The sequence below is a fragment of the Artemia franciscana genome, unplaced genomic scaffold (assembly GCF_032884065.1).
Source record: "Artemia franciscana unplaced genomic scaffold, ASM3288406v1 Scaffold_674, whole genome shotgun sequence".
Taxonomy (NCBI): Eukaryota; Metazoa; Arthropoda; class Branchiopoda; order Anostraca; family Artemiidae; genus Artemia; species Artemia franciscana.
The window spans coordinates 170,016-190,550 of record NW_027066929.1 but is presented as its reverse complement, the minus strand read 5'-3'; the positions used below and the strand labels follow the sequence as shown (position 1 = coordinate 190,550).

Below are 20,535 nucleotides of genomic sequence, written 5' to 3'. Positions count from 1 at the left end.
TGGCCTATAGCAACAAATTCCATCAGGGCCCTAGCAGTCAATTCCGTTGGGGTCCTAGAAGTCAATTTGACTGGGGCCCTAGCATCCGATTTCGCCGGGGACCTAAACTAACCAGCAGAGGCTCTAGCATTCAATTTCACTGTGTGGGCTAGCATCCAAATCTACCAGCCATAGCATCCAATTTCATCAGGGGGCCGAACCTAACCACCGGGGCCCCTAGCGACCATTTCGACCGGGCCCAAGGGCCCATAACGGTTAATTCCATCAGGGGGGCTAACCACCAATTCCAACGGAGACCCTAGCAAGCAATTCCATCGGGGTCCTAGAAGTCAATTCCTAGGGGACCCTGGCATCTAATTTCACCAGTAGCCCCCAATCTAACCAAACCAACAGGGCCCTATCATCCAATTCCATCGGAGCTCTAGTGAGCAATTTCAGCGGAGCCCCTAGCAACCAATTCCAACGAAGGCCCCAACCTAACCACTGGGGGCAGTAGCATCCAATTCGATCGAAGTTTAGGATGACGTACTCACGCATGGGTTGTTTCTTCACACCCCGTGGGGACCCCAGCTTGTAACTGAGGAGGACAAACACGTGGGTGCTACGTACTAACGATATACACGTGGGACGTTACATAATACTTTAAGAGATTTTATTTTCTTTCATGGCATTTTTCTCAGGGGACCTTGATTAACTAAAGCTTACAAGTTACAAGTGGGAATCCCCCACGGGGCGTGAAGAAACAAGTCATGTGTGAATGCGTCATCCTTAACGTAAATAAACATTTCCCCTATTACGTAAGAACTGAAGAAATCATGAAAAACACCTCGTCGGTGAAATTCTATGCTAGGGCCGCGATGCAGTTTGATGCTAGGCCCCCCGGTGATTAGGTTGGTGCCCCATTGGAATCGCTGACTAAGGTCTCCGTTGGAATTGGTTGTAAGCCCCCCCCCCCCGATGGAATTCACCACTAGGGCCCCTGTTGAACGGGGGGCCCTAGGGCCCCCCGGTTGAAATGGCTGCTAGGTGCTCCCAGTGGTTAGGTTAGTGGCCCCCGATGAAATTTGATTCTAGGGCCCCGATAGAATTGGATGCTAGGTTCCCCCAGTGAAATTGGATGTTAAGGCGCCCAGTGGTTAGGGGCCCCAGTGAAATTGGATGCCAGAGCCCCAACGGAATTGACTGCTAGGGCCCCGATGGAATTGGTTATTAGGGGGCAGTTTGAATTGGTCGCTAGGGTCCCGGTTGAATTGGATGCTAAGGCCATTTTGTAAGGTTAGGGGGCCCCCGGTGAAATTCAGTGCTAGGCACCCCAGTGGAATCGGGTGCTAAGGCCCCTAGGGCCCCTCGGGTGAAATGGTTGCTAGGACCCCCGGTGGTTAGGGTAGGGCCCCCGATGATATTGAATGCGTCCCCCGATGAAATCGGATGCTAGTCCCCCTCCCCCCACTGAAATTAGATTCTAGGGCCTCCGGGTGATTTGGTTAGGGAGCCCCTGGTGAAATTAGATACTAGTGTCCCGTTGAAATTGCTCGTTAGGGTCAGGTGTCTCGAAGGTCCCCCAATAGTAGGCTCAGAAGGTTTTTCCTACCTCGCCTTCGTAGGTTTTTTTAAGAATCAGAGAAACTATTAAGTAAGAACTAAAGAGCTCATGAAGAAAATATCGTAAAAACGTCTTGAAATGTCATGAAACATCTTGAAGAAAAATGTCTCAAAATGTCTTGAAACGTTCTGAAGAAATATGTCTCAAAATGTTTTGAAACGTCTTGAAAAATGTCTGGAAGAAAAGTTTTAATACCCCCCCCCCACCCCCGCTTGACGTCTTGAAGAAAAGTTTATTGTTAAAACTACTGAGACATCACTACGGGAAGAATTTTTGTTTTCGAAACAATTGCATAGGCTACATGATTTAACGCATGAATTGATGCTGGGTTACAAAACACATACGCGCACTCACTTCCCACTCAAGGAACGTGACGAGGTGCCGTTACTCAGTTTCAACAATAGCGATGAATTATACCTTCGTTCTTTAAATAATCATTTACAGTTTTTAGCTGAGTGTCAGGAAGATTCCTGGATCTGGCACAAAGGGGGAAGCTGTCACCATAAAAATACGTAAAATAAAAGAGAGATGTGCTGACAAATGGAAGAATTTCCATGACATGGAACGTAAAAACGGTCGTTCCATGGTCTTTCTACAGATTTGCCCCCTCCACCACAATGCCTGCTCCTCTGACCCCTTAATAGATTTTTAGCAATGCCCATGCCATGAATTCATAAGAGTTAGGGTTGTTATTTACAGTACAAATAATTTCCTTTAAAAATTGACCAGGGCCACAACCTCACAAAAATGTGTTGAACTCCAATGATATATGCATCCAGGTTATCCAAATGGCGAACGTGCTACATCTGAGAAACTTCTAAACACATTAGGTTGCAACTTCCATGGAAAGTTGAGGAGGATTTTGAAATAAATCAAAAGACACTACGCGCATCCGGGTTGTCAAAGGGTGTACCTACAATATCTCAGAAACGGCCAAGGGCATTAACTTGATCAGGAAATGGTAAGGAAGGAGTTGAACAAAATCAAAACACTGTTTGTATCCAGATTGCCAAAAGGGCACATCTAAAATATCTCAGGTTAAAGAGTATGTTGAGGAAGATATTGAACTAAATCAAAAGACATTATATGCATCAAGGTTGTCCAAATGGCATTTCTACAGGCTAAAGCTGTTAAGTTGAGACTTTCAGAGGATGTTGAACTAAATCCATAGACACTATGTACATCTAGATCGTTTAAATGTATCGTGAAATATTCTTTTTTATATGTTTACCTGTTTAAAATTTCAGGCTATGAAGATATCTCAATTTAACTTCTAGGGAAAATCAACCGGAAACAAATCTAGTAGCATTAATTCTAGACGTCCTAGTTTTCTTATTTTTTTTTAATAACAAATCTAAAATCTTGTTAACAAATGAGCACAAAATGCATTTATTCGAACAAACAAATAGTTAAAACAAATTAAAACTAAATGGTATTTCTTTAACGAAATGGTCAATCAAAATTTGTCTATATTTGGGGTTGTAACATGAGGAAGGTCAGGTTTTTTTGTTTTTTTTTTTTTACTTAAATAATGTTGTCCCTACTCATCCATCCAAAGTTCTATAGCAAAACCAATATTAAAATTTGTCAAAAAATATTTCCCGAAACATAAATAGCAGGCCAAAATCTCAATTCTTAGGGGGAAAAACTAAAAAAAAAACTATACAAATATTCCTTTTATTAAACAATAAAAAATATCAATTAAATACAGACATAAATTAACTTTAAAAAACTTTCCTAAGAAAGAACTTTTCGAAGAAAAGTAAACACCTACATTAAACCAAAGGCGATCAGAAATGAAGTCAAGTAATAATTCTTAATCTTAAAACTAGTAGAAATCATTATCAATGAATAAATAAAACCCGAAATGACCAAAAATCGCAATAAACAATCAGATCAAACTTGTAACAAACAGAAATTTCGGCAATTAGGAGAAGGCCTAAAATAATAAGCCAGAGCTTCATTTGCGCTGTAATGAAAACAAGTTTTTTTTTATAGCGTCCAGAATCGCTAAGATATCGAGGAATGAGTTTCATTACGCTACCTATTAAACAGCCATTCTACTTTCGTTAGTTCTTTCCATTAATCTTGGTCATTATGGTGATTTTCTTCTTTTATTTTTCTTCTTGTTTTTGACGTTACGACAACTCTCTTTATGTTGGTAAATGTCGTAGCAGTTGAATAATTTGAAAGTCTGGAAAAATGAGGATAAGTAGACGTGACTCGTCAAAGCCAGGATTTTTGCAGTGCTTTTGGAGCTACCTCTCTGAATTAATTTAAGATTATTTACATAATATATCTACGTTGCTTTACATATTTGTAACACTTTATAACCTTGAATTGATATAATGAATTTCTTACCTGTCCAAGATCAATTGTAAGATTAACCTCTCCATACTTTAATCCTCTAGACATAGGAGGGCTTTGCCACCATCTTTCTCTCCCGTCAATAGCATTCTCTGGAGGATGACTCTTAAGTGGATTGTTTGGGTCGCAATAATCACAAAGCTAAAATATCAAAAAAGAGTAGTATCACAGACAATTTTGGAAAACTGTCCAGAAAATGTAAGATGACAAAATGCTTGAAAGATTTCTAGTTTTACGAAGGGCTGTAAAATAATCAATGGTGCATTCAGTTTAAAACTTATCGTACATAGCTCATAACGGAACAGAAAAACAGAAAATAGTTCACAAAGGAATAGAAAAAAATACAGATAAAAATGGGGAAAATTCCAACCAGATTAAAGATAACCAGTTCTGATGTAACTGATTGATATTAAGACTTTAAAAATCGTTTGATATGGTCAAACCCTTTTTCCTTCATTGTAAATTACAAATATATATCTAGCCCCCTCCCCACGCCCTTGTTTCCCAAGTGCATGTGATAAAAAAAATTTAGATAGCCATTTCGTTAAAAATAGTTCAAAAATCAAATAACAAAACTCCGGGGTCAACACAAACCCCCAGGCCACGGGGTCAGGTGGTGTAAGTTATGCACTGGGGGCATATATGGTTCCTACAGAAAAAATACTCGTATAAACTTCAGAGAGGGCTCATTTGATTGAAAATTGAAAGTTCTAGTTTGCTTTTTAAGAGTCAAAAGAGATCGCAGGGCATCAAGCCCCCCACGCCCTTTTTTCCCCAAATACATACGATAAAAATTATTAGATACTCATTTTGTTAAAAACAGGTAAAAGATCATATAACGAAAACTCCAGGGTGTACACAACCCCCCAGGGCCGTAGTAAGTTATGCCCTTGGGGCATATATGGTACTTATAGATGGGATGCTCGTATAAACTTCACTGAAGGCTCATTTGATTGGAAATTAAAAGCTCTAGTTTATTTTTTAAGAGTCAAAAGAGATCAGAGGGCATCTAGCCCCCCCCCCATGACCTCTTTTCCCATAATACTTGTATCAGCCATAATAATTGTATCAGTCATACAGTTCGTGGTAACGAAAACGAACTGTAGTAAGGAGCGACCCGGCTCAATAGTAAAAAAAAAACTCTAAAAAACGGAATTTTGATACTCAAAGATTCATTAAAAGAATCGGATTTTTATGCTGATTTTAAATATATAAGTTTCATCAAATTTAGTCTTACTCTTCAAAAATTACGAGCCTGAGAAAATTTGCCTTATTTGGAAAATAGGGGGAAACCCCCCTAAAAGTCATAGAATCTTGACGAAAATCACCCCATCTCATTCAACACACCAGAGAACCCTTTAGTGGAAGCTTCAAGCTCCTATCTACAAAAATGTGGAACTTCGTTTTTTTGCCAGAAGACCGATCACGGGTGCGTGTTTATTTTTTAATTTTTTCCAGGGGTCATCGTATCGACCAAGTGGTCCTATAATGTCACAAGAGGGCTCATTCTAACGGATATTAAAATTTCTAGGGTCCTTTTTAAGTGACCTAAAAATTGCAGGGCACCTAGACCCCCTTCCACGCTCATTTTTTCCCAGAGTCAACAGATAAAAATTTGAGATAGCCATTTTGTTCAGCATAGTAAAAAACATAATAACTATGTCTTTCGGGATGACTTATTCCCCCACAGTCCCCGGGAGAGGGACTGCAAGTTGCAAACTTTGACCAGTGTTAATATACAGTAGTGGTTATTGGGAAGTGTACACACGTTTTCAGGGTGATTTTTTTAGTTGGGGGAGGGGGTTTGAGGGAAGGGGGCTGAGTGATAGGATATTTCCTTGGAGGAATTTGTCATGGGGGAAGAGAAATTCAATGAAGGGGGCGCAGGATTTTCTAGCATCATTATAAAAAAAATGATGGAAAAATAAATACGAAAAAGTTTTTTCAACTGAAAGTAAGAAGCAGCATTAAAACTTATAACGAACAGAGATTTTTACATATATGAAGGGTTCTTCTCCTCCTAAATACCTCACTTTTTACACTAAAGTATTTTTAGTAATTTCAACTATTTATTCTACGGCCTTTGTGATTCAGGGGTTATTCTTAAAGAATTGGGACAAAATTTAAGCTTTAGTGTAAAGAGCGAGTTATTAACGAGGGGACAAACCCCTTCATATATATATAATAAGAATATACGAAAATAGAAGTTCGTTACGTAAGTTAATTCTTAAGTTACGTATATTTTTTACTAATAAAAACGTTCGTTAAAAATTAAAAGTTCTAGTGGCCTTTTTAAATAACCGAAAAATTGGAGGGCAACTAGACTCCTCCCTTCCCCTTTTTTCTGGAAATCATCTGATCAAAACTAAGAGAAAGCCCCTTAGCCAAAAAAAAAAGAACTAATATGCAAATTTCATTTTAATAATTTATGTGCGGAGAGCCAAAATCAAACATGTATTAATTAAAAAAGTTCAGAAATTAAATAAAAAAACTAGTTTTTTTAACTGAAAATAAGGAGCGACACTAAAACTTAAACGAACAGAAATAGCTCCGTGTATGAAAGGGGCTGTTCCTTTCTCAATGCCCTGCTCTTTACGCTGAAGTTTTTTACTGTTTAATAGAGTAGAATTGAGAGAAAGAGTCAAACTTTAGCGTAAAGAGCGGGGCGTTGAGAAAGTAACAGCTTTTTTCATACAAGGAGTAATTTCTGTTCGTTTTAAGTTTGAATGTCACTCCTTACTTTCAGTTTTAAAAAAAATAGTTTTTTTTTTATATCTAGACGCTGAACGTCGGCAAGACATTGAAACTGAAAAAAAAAAACAGAAGAAGTTGGATCTACAAAACAGTTCATTGTATTTTTTATCCAGTATAATTTCATAAGACTCAAATATGGCAATTCATTTAAAACACAATAAATACTTTTCTTTCTTATGTAAAGTAAGCATTAAAGTAAGCCCTGATCGGCCAACGCACTTCGGAGAGTTTTGGAACTTCAGAGCTAAATTTGTCTCATCCTGCGAAAAAAAAACATTGAAAAAGAACTAAACCATTGAAAAAACCAAGACACGTTTATATGTATATACCTGTCCTTGGATTATATCATAATTTGTTTCCAAATTGTTGGCATTACCACCAACAAGCTTACAGTACAATTCTGGGTCTGTAACTCCCTCGCCACATGTCGCACTAGCAGCTATCCTTCGTCCAGTGGCAAGGTTAAAATATGGTGGCGTCAAAATAGCACAATTACACGAATAAATCCATCCTAAAATGCATATAAATTTTAGTCCGCCACCCCATGTTGGCACTGGAATCTCCAGAAACTGGACTGGAAACGGATAGAAATGATTAAGAACCAGTCTTGCCAGCAATGAAACAGATGGTTCCGTATTTACAATTGTCTTATATGGGACATCATTGTCTCCAAGATCTCGAGGATTTCATCCTACTCTGATATATTCCGCAAGAGAGAAAACCCCAAATTGTGGTTACTTTCGGTCATGAATTCAACACTCAAGGCAAAAAGACCAGGACAAGCAGCTAGGTTTCTTTTTTGTGGGGGCGGGAGTCTTTTCAAACTAAAGAAAAGGCATGGAATTAAGAATTATGTAACAAAAAACACTTCGTTTAAATTTTCGCTATAAAAACAAGAGCTAAGAGCTCATATGGCACTTGTGACGAGGTCGGAAGAGCCGAGAGCTCATATGGTACGAGGTTGGAAGAGCCAAGAGCTCATTTGGTACTTGTTGAGAAGGTCAAAACCTAAAGAATCCTAAAGAACCTAATGAAATACCTCATTTTATAATCTTTCAGAATTAACCCTCGCCCCCACTCCCCCAAAGAGAGCGGATCCGCCCTTCCAACTCCCCCGAATGTCACAGGATCTGGTCGGAATTTGAAATTAGAACTTTATAGCACAAGATCCTTCTAAATATCAAATTTCATTAAGATCTGGTCACCCTTTCGTAAGTTACAAATACCTCAATTTTCAAAATTACCTCCCCCCTCCCAATTCCACCAAAGAGAGCAGATCCGGTCCAGTTATGTCAGTCACGTATCTTAGACAGGTTTCTATTCTTCCCATCCAGTTTCATCCTGATCTCACCGCTTTAAGTATTTTCTAAGATTTCCGGTCCCCCCAACTGCCCCCCCCCCCAATTACGTTTGATCCGGTTGAGATTTAAAATAAGATATCTGAGTTACGAGGTCCTTCTAAATATGAAGTTTCATGAAGATCCGATCACTCCTTCGTAAATTAAATATACGTTATTTTTCTTATTTTTCAGAATTACCCCCCCCCCCCGCAATTGAGCGGATCCGTTCCAATTATGTAAATTACGTATGCAAGACTTTTGCTTATTTTTCCAACCAAGTTTCATCCAAATCCCTCCAATCTAAGCGTTTCCCATCATTTTGGGTCTCCCCACCCCAAACTTCCCCCAATGTCACCAGATCCGGTCAGGATTTAAAATAAGAGCTTTGAGCCACGATATCCTTCCAAAAATCAAATTTCATGGAGATCCAATCACCCGTTCGTAAGTTAAAAATACCTCATTTTTTCTAATTTTTCAGAATTAACCCCCCCCCCCCCAATTACCCAAAAGAGAGCGGATCCGTTCCGTTTATGTCAATCATCTATCTAGGACTCGTGTTTATTTTTCCCACCATGTTTCATCCCGATCCCTCCACTCTAGGTGTTTTCCAAGTTTTAGGTTTCCCCCTCCCAACTCCCCGCCCACATCACCAGATCCGGTCGGGATTTAAAATAAGAGCTCTAAGACACGATATCCTTCTAAACATCAAATTTCATTGAGATCCGATCACCCGTTCGTAAGTTGAAAATACCTCATTTTTCTAATTTTTAAGACTTACTCCCCCCCCCCAACTACCCCAAAGAGAGAAAATAAGTTCCGATCATGTCAATCATGTATCTAGGACTTGCGCTTATTTTTCCCATCAAGTTTCATCCCGATCCCTCTACTCTAAGTGTTTTCCAAGATTTTAGGTTTCCCCCCTCCAACTCCCCCCAATGTCATCAGACCCAGTCGGGATTTAAAATAAGAGCTCTGAGACACAATATCATTCCAAACATCAAATTTCATTAAGATCCAATCACCCGCTCATAAGTTAAAAATACTTCATTTTTTCTATTTTTCCGAATTAACCGGCCCCTACTCCCCCCCCCCCAGATGGTCAAATCGGGAAAACGACTATTTCTAATTTAATCTGGTCCGGTCCCTGATACGCTTGCCAAATTTCATCGTCCTAGCTTACCTGGAAGTGCCTAAAGTAGAAAAACCGGGACTTTAGGTTTTCCCCCTCCAACTCCCCCCAATGTCATCAGATCCGGTCGGGATTTAAAATAAGAGCTCTAAGACACAATATCATTCCAAACATCAAATTTCATTAAGATCCAAATACCCGCTGATAAGTTAAAAATACTTCATTTTTTCTATTTTTTGCGAATTAACCGGGCCCCCACTCCCCCCCAGATGGTCAAATCAGGAAAACGACTATTTCTAATTTAATCTGGTCCGGTCCCTGATACGCTTGCCAAATTTCATCGTCCTAGCTTACCTGGAAGTGCCTAAAGTAGCAAAACCGGGACCGACAGACAGACCGACAGACCGACAGACCGACAGAATTGGCGACTGCTATATGTCACTTGGTTAATACCAAGTGCCATAAAAAACCGTCCAATCCCCTCACCACTCATACAAAGTCGCAGCTGCCCCAGAGAAAAGACCAATCATAAGTGAGGCTTGTACCTCTTAAATACAGAATCAGACTAATCCAGTTTTGGTATCTTGGCTACAAAGTACTTGACGAATTCATAGATTTTTACTTTCACAATAACCTTCCTTAAAACACCGGAATCAATTCGTGGTAACGAAAAGTAAGGAGCGACACGGCTAACTAGTAACCGAAACTCTAAAAAACGGAATTTGATACCAATAGTTACATAAAAAGAATCGTATTTTTATGCTAATTTTAAATATATAAGTTTCATCAAATTTACTTAAGCATCAAAAGTTACGAGCCTGGGAAAGTTTGCCTTGTTTTAGAAAACAGGAGGAAATATCCCCTAAAAGTAAAAGCTCCTATCTACAATAATGTGAAATTTTGTATTGTTTGGCAGAATACAGATCAGGGATGCGTTTTTTTTTTTCTTCTATCTTTTTTCATTTTTTTTTTCCACAGGGGTGATCGTGTCAAACTAGTGGTCCTAGAATTCCACGAGAGGGCTCATTCTAACGAAAATTTTAAGTTCTACTGCCCTTTTAATTGACCAAAAAAATTGGAGGGCATCTAGGCCCCCTCCCACACTCATTTTTGCCCAAAGTCACCGGATCAAAATCTTGAGGTGACCATTTTGCTCAGCACAGTCGAAAAACCTAATAACTATGTTTTTGGGGACGACTTAATCCCCCACAATCCCTGGGGGAGGGACTGCAAGTTACAAACTTTGACCAGAGAACTGGGTTGGTTTCGGGGGAGGGGTTTATGTGGGGGATCTTTCCATGGAGGAATTTGTCATGAGGGAAGATAATTTACATAAAGGGGGCGGAGAATTTTCTAGCATAATTTACAAAAAAAAATGAGAAAATAAATATATAAAACAAAATTTTATACAGGAAGTAAGGAGCAGCAATAAAACTTAAAACGAAAAGAAATTATTACGTATATAAGAGGGGTCGTCTCCTCCTCAATACCTCGCTCTTTACGCTAAAGTATTTTTAGTATTTTTAAAGTATTTTTATTCAACGGTCTTTGTGATTCAGGGGTCATTCTTAAAGAATTGGGATAAAATTCAAGCTTTAGCGTAAAGAGCGAGGTATTGACGAGGGAGCAAACCCCGTCATATACGTAACAAAAATATGCAAATATAGAAGTTTGTTACGTAAGTTAATTCGTAAGTTACGCATATTTATTACTAATAAAAACATTCGTAAAAAATAAAAAGTTCTACTTGCCTCTTTAAGTAAAAAAAAATTGGAGGGCAACTAGGCCTCCTCTCCCACCCCTTTTTTTATCAAAATCACCCCATAAAAACTATGAGAAAGCCATTTAGCCAAAAAAAAAAATTAATAAGTAAATTTCGTTTTAATTATTCATGTGCGGTGAGCCAAAATCCAAACGCATTAATTCAAAAACGTTCAGAAATTAAATATAAAAAAACAACTTTTTTCAACTGGAAGTAAGGAGCGACATTAAAACTTAAAACGATCAGAGATTATTCCATACATGAAAGGGGTTATCCCGCCTCAATGCCCCGCTCTTTACACTAAAAAGTTTTACTGTTTTAAAAGATACAGTTGTGAGAAAGAGTCAAACTTTAGCGCAAAGAGCGGGGCGTTGAGGAGGGTATAACCCCTTTCACATACGGAATAATTCATACCAAAACTAGATAAAAGATTATGGATTTCAATGTGAAAAATTATCCTTGTACTTACTTGACTGCCAAAAAAAAGTCCATGTAATTTTTCCAAGCATATGATTAGTATTTTATGACAATGACCGCACGATAAATTTTTTTATTTGAATTTTTTAAGTTGTTTGTTCTATCAATTACTGATTTGGCATCTTAACAGCTGAATTACTATTTCCATCCTTCTTTTTTCAATAAATAAGAGCTTTCATGAAAATAAATGCGAGGCAAGAAAAAACTCGTCCGACACAATTAGCTTTTTACTTAATTAATTAAAAAAAAATGCGAAAGAAAGTGTTTCAAAGAAAAGAAAACAGCATATTAAACCTAAGACCATAGAATACTATAATTATTCAAAATGGCCCAGAAATTGCCACTAAAGAATAAATGAAACCCAAAACGAACATAAATTAAAAAAACAATCATAGAAAACAAACATACAATAGGTACAAAAATAAATAAATCTTAAAACAAATATAAATGACAAGAAACAAGAGTTTGGCTACTGCCAAACTGCGCCATTGGCCTACTGCGCCATTGGCACCTTACTGAAAACGAATGATATTACAAATCTTTTCTTCTGTATTTATTACAAATTAAAACATTGAAAATATACATAAGAATTACAGGAAAATAAGACCTTGAGCTGATGAGCCTTTTGTAGTTAATATCATCATATATCGAATATCCCCCACAATAATTTTACAAGTTCTTTCCAAGACTGTTCAAGACACATAAGCTTTTAGTAAAGCATCAAAGAAGCAGTAGGCTTTAGAATTTATAGTTAGAGAAGGAGGCGGGAGCCAAACTCTTGTTTGTAGTGATTTTTATTGTACCTGTTGTATGTTTATTCGCTATGATTGTTTATTTAATTTCTGTTCGTTTTGGGTGTCATTTATTCTTTAATAATAATTTCAGGCCGTTTGAGTTCAGGTTTAATATGACCTTTACTTTTCTTTGAAAAACGTTTTTTACAGAAAGTTTTTTTTTTTAACTAATTTCTGTTCGTTTCGATCTTCAATATTTCAAGTTTTAAACATCCCCCTTTTCAAGTAATTTTTTTTCTTCATCAAAGTCATCAAAATATCCTTAGTAGTATCGAAGTAACACTATCATAGTAATAAAGTATAAAAGTAACAATAAGCAACTTCCATAATTTATAGCTCTTTCCCCGTAAATCAAAGTTGCCCTGTAAATCAGTAAATTAAAGTATCAAAGTAAAGAAAGTATCAAAGTAACAACAAGCAACTTGCATAACTTACAGCCTTGCCAAGGGGGCTGGGGGGATTTCAACAGCAGAACCATAGTTATCTGGCCTTTGGACTATTTTGAACAAAATAGTTAGAATAAAATTTAGACCAGATGTATTAAGGGGAAAATGTGGGACTTGATATCCCTTGATCACTTTTGACTGTTAAAAAAGGAACTATAACTTTCAATTTCCAATTGAATGGGCGCTCTCCAAAGTTAATACGACCACACCTTCCAGAAAAAAGATCTTACAAGTTAACAATGGGGCAACTTGCATGAGTTACAGCGTTTGCCCCGGGGGGCTGTAGGGGATTTGTCAAAGCCTGAGTTATAGTTATTTAACTTTTGGATTATCTTGAATAAAATGGTAATACGACACCCTTTCCATAAAAACCTTATATGTTAACATTAGACAGCTTGCATAGCTTATATTGATTGCCCTGGGGGCTGGGGAGGGGGTTGTCAACCTCAAACAGAACTTATTTGACCTTTGGACTGTTTTTAACAAAATGCCTATCTCAAAATGTTGATCAGAACCATTTGAGGGAAAGAGAGCATGATGGAGGGGCTAGTTGCCCCATGGTCACTTTTTAATCTTAAAAAGGCCACTACAACTTTCGATTTCAGTCGAATAAGCCACCTACGAAGCTTATACGACCACCTCTTCTAAAAGAAGCACCTGTGAGAAACAAAACAATAATTAGATAATTACTTATTTTTAAACATTCATTCCAACGCACCATTTTTTTAACATCGCCCTCAACATGCCCTGAAAGTTTCAACTTAATGCCTTCAGTCATTCTAAATATATATTACAATTATACCGTTTTGAAGAACTGAATACACATGGCAGATATGGAAAAAGTTCCAATGCCACCAGTAGCAGAGTTCGACAAAATTTCAAAAGCTTCTGACAGTTTATCTGCACAATTCGTGTTTTGACAGCTTTTCTTTGAGCAAGTATTTTTATATGTAAAAATGGGATTATCAGACAAAATATGCCAACAAGTTTGAAAACTTACAACTAGGATTGCTACTTTGTTACCCCATTTTTTTGCACGCGAGCACTCAGTATCCTTAGATTTATTTAATCATAAATAAAAAAAACAAGTTTTTTTAAATGAAAGTAAGGAGCGACATTAAAACTTAAAACGAACAGAAATTACTCCGTATATGAAAGGGGCTTTTCCTCCTCGACACCCCGCTCCTTACGCTAAAGTTTTTTATTGTTTTAAAAAGTAGAGTTGCGAGAAAGAATCAAACTTTAGCGCAAGGAGCGGGGTGTCGAGGAGGAAAAGCCCCTTTCATATACGGAGTAATTTCTGTTCGTTTTAAGTTTTAATGTCGCTCCTTACTTTCATTTAAAAAAACTTGTTTTTTTTATTTAATTTCTGAAAGTTTTTGAATTAATGCATGTCTGATTTTGGCTCTCCGTACATAAATTACTAAAATGAAATTTGCATATTAATTCTTTTTTTGGCTAAATGGCTTTCTCTTAGTTTTGATCAGACGATTTTGAGAAATAAAGGGTGGGGAAGGAGGTCTAGTTGCCTTCCAATTTTTCGGTTACTCAAAAAGGCAACTAGATCTTTTAATTTTTAACGAACGTTTTTATTAGTAAAAAAAAAACGTAACTTAAGAATTAACTTGCGTAACAAACGTACATAACTTACGTAACTTACGTTACGTTTTATCCCAATTCTTTAAGAGTGACCCCTGAATCAGAAAGGCCGTAGAATAAATAGTTGAAATTATTTAAAAAATTTTTAGCATAAAGAGCGAAGTATTTATCTCCTCCTAAATACCTCGCTCTTTATGCTAAAGTATTTTTAGAACCCTTCATATGCGTAATAATCTCTGTTCGTTTTAAGTTTTAATACTTCTCCTTACTTTCAATTGAAAAAACTTTTTCATGTTTATATTTTCATTGTTTTTTTTATAGTAATGCTAGAAAGTCCTGCGCCCTTTTCATTGAATTTCTCTTCCCCCATGAAATAATCTTCCAAGGAAAGATCCTCCCATATAGCCGCCTCCCCTGAACCCCACACCCAAACCAAAAAAATCCCCCTGATAACATCGGTACACTTCCCAGTAACCATTACTGTATGTAAACATTGGTCAAAGTTTGTAACTTGCAGCCCCTCCCCCAGGGACTGTGGGGGGTAAGTCATCCCCAAAGACATAGTTATTATGGTTTTCGACTATGCGGAACAAAATGGCTATCTCAAAATTTTGATCCGTTGACTTTGGGAAAAAATGAGCGTGGGAGGGGGCCTAGGTGCCCTCCAATTTTTTTGGTCACTTAAAAAGGGCACTAGAACTTTTCATTTCCGTTAGAATGAGCCCTCTTGCAACACTCTAGAACCACTTGGTCGATACGATGACCCCTGGGGAAAAAAAAAAAAAAAAAAAAAAACAAATAAACACGCACCCGTGATTTGTCTTCTGGCAAAAAATACGAAATTCCACATTTTTGTAGATTGGACCTTGGAATTTTGTGTATAGGGTTCTCTGATACGCTGAATGCGATGGTGTAATTTTCGTTAAGAACCTATGACTTTTAGGGGGTGTTACCCCCTATTTTCCAAAATAAGGCAAATTTTCTCAGGCTCGTAACTTTTGATGACAAAGACTAAATTTGATGAAACTTATATATTTAAAATCAGCATAAAAATCCGATTCTTTTGATGTATCTCTTAGTATCGAAATTCTATTTTTTAGAGTTTCGTTTACTATTGAGCCGGGTCGCTCCTTACTACAGTTCGTTACCACGAACTGTTTGATACATCAACATTCCCCGAAACTACACCTTAATACACATAACCTTTTCGCACATGATCAGAATCAAACATTCCCTATTTCCCTTACGAAAATTCCCGCAGGTAAAAAAAAAGGGTAAATTGTTCAATCTACAATTATTGCCCTAGGGGTTATGGGGGGGGAGTGCTTCCCCGGAGACATACTTACTACATTGTTTGCCCATTAAAAAAAAAATTGTTTAATGTTAAGGGAAGGGGACATCTAAAAGGGCAAAGGAGGAGAGGGGCTTGTAGTTCTTCAATCACTTTTCAACATACTCATTAACATTCCCTGTTTCTCAAGTACCCTTAGCCATTCTCAAGATATTGCAAATACACTTTTTTGAAAAACTGGATTTATCTTTTAATTTAATCTTTTAATTTGAATTACAGTTGAACAACAGAATTTAAACTCTGAACAACAGGATATATTTCTGTTGTTCTTGAGTTTAATGAGGCTCTTTACTTTTTTTTTTTTGAAAAACTTCATTTCATGGAAATTTGTTTTAATTAATTTATGTCTTTTTATTACCATTTTTTTTATTGTTTTGTACAATGAATATTTCCACAATTTCCGCGTCTTAGGCTTAATAATCAAAATATCCTATTCTTATTTATTAGTTGTCATTAATTCTAATTAGTGTGTTTTGATGCATTTCAACATTCCCTCAAAATCCTTTTAAAGTTTAAACTTTGTCCCCCCCCCAAAAAAAAATATATCGTTCAAAATCTTTGTTTTTTTGGGGAGGGGGAGTGCGGTTGTTAAATTTTTACGTTGTTTTTCCTAAAAAATTAAGTTTTTACGTATTTAAAAGTTTTAGAATCTTTGAATGTTTTAAATACAAGTAAAAGTTTACGAAGTATGAAGGATCTAGGCTGTCACACCTAGACAGCCTATATAAAAAAAAAAAAAAAAAAAAAAAAAAAAAAAAAAAAAACGCAACTGCGAGTGTGAGTAAGTGAGTGTAAGAGTGTTTGAGTCCCCCTGAAAGTGCGAAAACTTATACGACCATCCCTTCCATAAAAACCTTATATGTTCCCTTATAACTTATATGCCCCCTATAAACCTTATAACTTACAATCGTTGCTCGCTGATTCTGGAGGGTTCTGTCAACCATGGATGCATTGTTATACGGCATTTCAACTAATTAGAATAAAATTGCTAGCATTTGGGAAAAAGAGGGTGTGGGAGGGGCGGGATAGTTGCCCTCTGATCACTTTTTGACTCTTTAAAAGGGGACTAGAACTTTCTGATTTCATACCAAATGAGCCTCTTCCGAAGTTTGCAATACCACCTCTTAAATAGAAACCTTATATGCCCCCGGGGCAAGCTTATAACCGGAGTTTTACAACCCTGGAGCTTTTTTTATCTTACCTTTGGACTATTTTTAACCAATTGGTTATCTCAAAATTTTGATCGGATGCATTTGGGGAAAAGAGGGCATGGGGGAGAGGGCTAGTTGCCCTCTGGTCACTTTTGACTCTTAAAAAATGCACTAGAACTTCCGCATAAACAGCCAATTTTCATGTCAATGAATAAAACAGTTCATGGTAACGAATTGCAAGTAAGGAAGGACTCGGCCCAATGGTAAACCAAACTAAAAAACAGGATTTCTACTGAAAGCAAGAACGAACAGAAATTGTTCTGCATATGAGAACCCTCTCCTCAATACCCTTCTCTTTACGCTAAAGTTTAACCTTTTAGGAGCATTCCTGAAACTCAAGGTCCGTTTAATCATAGGCAGCATAGTAAGCTGTCTAAACAAAGAGCAATGTTGGCACATGCATTGTATTGTGCCTACACTTGATATACATTATGGGCACAATGTATATCAAACCACTTTTCTTAAAGTGGTAAAACACTTCAAAATGAAGAGAGAAGTATGGAAGAGGGGGCAGCCCCTCTCATATGTGGACTAATTTCTGTTCATTTTAAGTTTTAATATTGCTCTCTTTTTTTCAGAAGAAAAATTGGTTGTTTTTTTTTTTTTTTCATTTAGTCAAATTCCAAAAAAAGAATGGCCAAAACAAGGAAATGATGTTGTGCTAAACACAGAGGCATCACAAGCCATGACGTTTGGGGGAGGGGGACAGTGGAAATTAATGACGATTGGCCCTTTTTACCGACTTATTTGGGTGACATTGCTATTAAGATATCTTGGGCATTTATTTGGACTCTGAAAACACTGGGACTCCTGGACAACTGAAAATTTTACCCACCTGAAATTCATATTTTTCAAGATGGCAAAAATCTCCTCATTTAAAGTTTCACTGGGTAAAGTGCTAGTAGAAGGGTAAAATGTCATCTTAGAAAGTAGTTGAGTTTTGTGAATGAAACTTCCAGCATCAAATCTAGGGCTAAAATATACCTGGAAAGGAGCTGTAACAACTATTTGTAACAACAAAAAACAACTATACTTTTTTTCTGATTTCTAAGGCTTACAGGATTGTATAAGTGATTGGTCTATACCTACCTAAGTTTTTTACAAGAAATGTTTGTATTTTCAATTTCTTGTCATTGGCTATAGAAAATTAAATTTTTATATCAATAGCTACATCAAAAGAATCGCATTTCAATGCTGATTTTAAATATATAAGTTTCATCAAGTTTAGTCTTACCCATCAAAAGTTACGAGCCTGAGAAAATTTGCATCATTTATGAAAATAGGGGAAAACACCCCCTAAAAGTAGTAGAATCGTAACGAAAATGACACTATCAGATTCAGCGTATCAGAGAACTCTACTGTAGAAGTTTCAATCTCCTATCTACAAAAATGTGGAATTTTGTATTTTTTGCCAGAAGACAAATCACGGGTGCGTGTTTTTTTTTTTTTTTTTTTTTTTTTTTTTTTTTTTTTTTTTTTTTTTTTTTTTTTTTTTTTTTTTTCCTGGGGTCATCGTATCGACCAAGTGGTCCTAGAATATCGCAACAAGATGGCTCATTCTAACGGAAATGAAAAGTTCTAGATCCATTTTTAAGTGACCAAAAAAATTGGAGGGCATCTAGGCCCCCTCCAACGCTCATTTTTTTCCCAAAGTCAACGGATCAAAATTTTGAGATAGCCATTTTGTTTTGCATAGTCGAAAACCATAATAACTATGTCTTTGGGGATGACTTACTCCCCCACAATCCCTGGGGGAGGGGCTGCAAGTTACAAACTTTGACCAGTGTTTACATACAGAAATGGTTATTGGGAAGTGTACAGACGTTTTCAGGGGGATTTTATTTTGTTTGGGGGTGGGGCTGAGGGGAGGGGGCTATGTTGGAGGATCTTTCCTTGGAAGAATCTGTCATGAGGGAAGAAAAATTCAAAGAAAAAAGCCGCAGGATTTTCTAGTATTACTATAAGAAAACAATGAAAAATAAACATGAAATCGTTTTTTCAAATGAAAGGAAGGAGTAGCATTGAGGGGTTCAAAAAATACTTTAACATAAAGAGCGAGGCATTTAGGAGGAGATAAATACATCGCTCTTTATGCCAAAGTATTTTTAGTAATTTCAACTATTTATTCTACGGCCTTTCTGATTCGGGTCATTCTTAAAGAATTGGGACAAAACATACGATTTAATGTAAAGAGCGAGGTATTAACGAGGGTACAAACCCCCTCGTATACATAATAAATATATAAGATTATGAAAGTTTGTTACGTAAGTTAATTCTTAAGTTACGTATATTTTTTACTAATAAAAACGTTCGTTAAAAACTAAAAGTTCTAGTTGCCTTTTTAAGTAACCGAAAAATTGGAAGGCAACTAGGCCTCCTTCTCCACCCCTTATTTCTCAAAATCGTCTGATCAAAACTAAGAGAAAGCCATTTAGCCAAAAAAAGAATTAATATACAAATTTCATTTTAATAATTTATGTGGGGAGAGCCAAAACCAAACATGCATTAATTCAGAAATGTTCAGAAATTAAATATAAAAAAAAACAATTTTTTTAGTTGAAAGTAAGGAGCGACATTAAAACTTAAAACGAACAGAAATTACTCCGTATATGAAAGGGGCTTTTCCTCCTCGACACCCCGCTCCTTGCACTTAAGTTTTTTTATTGTTTTAAAAAGTAGAGTTGCGAGAAAGAATCAAACTTTAGCGCAAGGAGCGGGGTGTCGAGGAGGAAAAGCCCCTTTCATATACGGAGTAATTTCTGCTCGTTTTAAGTTTTAATGTCGCTCCTTACTTTCAACTAAAAAAATTAGTTTTTTTTTTATTTAATTTCGTAGTAACAAGGAGGAGAAATTTAAAATGTTAACTTCTTTAGGCTGTCGAAATAATATTCCAGGATTGTGCTGTCACAACAGGGCTGAAAAGCAAAATATTTACTTCTTTTTACAGTGAAGTATTTGTTTTCGAGTCTTGCTATGGAACTGAGGTGAGGAAACTGATATCATTACTTTTTTTGACTGTCTGTTTTGGTTTTCAGGGTTTGCTTTTTTGCGAAGCAGGGTGCTTTTTACAACATTGTTGTTTTTAGGGAATTTGTATAATAAAAAGCAAATGTATGAGAAGTGCAAAAATTATTAATTTAAGTTTTGGATTTTGGTAAGCAAATGGTGGCCACTTTACTGCCTATTTCCATGTAATTAAAGCTCCGTATTATATGACATATCGCCTCCTCTGTTCATCCTAAAACATTAAAATAAAGGCTAAACTCTTTAGAACTTTAATAAAGTTTCGTATAAGTATATTCTTAAAACCAAGTATAAGAGTTGAAATACTCCTTTAAAGGTCGAAGTAATCATTTAAGAATTTTCGAGGCAAAATCTAAATCATTTTTAGATTTTCGAGAAAAAATTTATATAAGAAGGCAAATAATTATATGTTTTTTTTGTAGCTGGTATAGATGGGTCTCTGAATTCTCAGTTTGAATCAGTGGAATGGCATCGATTTTTTTCGAACATTTACTGGTAAAATATTGATCAAAAGTGGGAATTCACACAAGTTGAGTTAACCACCGAAACAGAATACAACTACAATATTACTTCAAAATTTCTCACCTTCTCAATACCAACCAGTCACAAAATAGAGTTATGTTTTTGTATGGGGTTGCACATATTTGTCCATAAAATTGTCTAAACTGCTATTTATTA

The 20,535-nt window shown here is 36.6% G+C and overlaps 1 protein-coding gene across 1 annotated transcript in view; it reads right to left on the bottom strand.

Annotated features, from left to right (window-relative positions):
- Positions 1-16,587, bottom strand: part of LOC136043493 (laminin subunit alpha-like) — a 167,433-nt gene extending 150,846 nt beyond the window's left edge. The window contains exons 1-4 of the mRNA XM_065728411.1: positions 16,528-16,587; positions 13,495-13,600; positions 7,054-7,298; positions 3,965-4,111 (exon numbers count right to left, since the gene is read on the bottom strand). Coding sequence (XP_065584483.1) covers positions 3,965-4,111; positions 7,054-7,298; positions 13,495-13,600; positions 16,528-16,587 — 558 coding nt within the window. The remainder of the gene's footprint in view (positions 1-3,964; positions 4,112-7,053; positions 7,299-13,494; positions 13,601-16,527) is intronic.
- Positions 16,588-20,535: the final 3,948 nt, after the last annotated feature.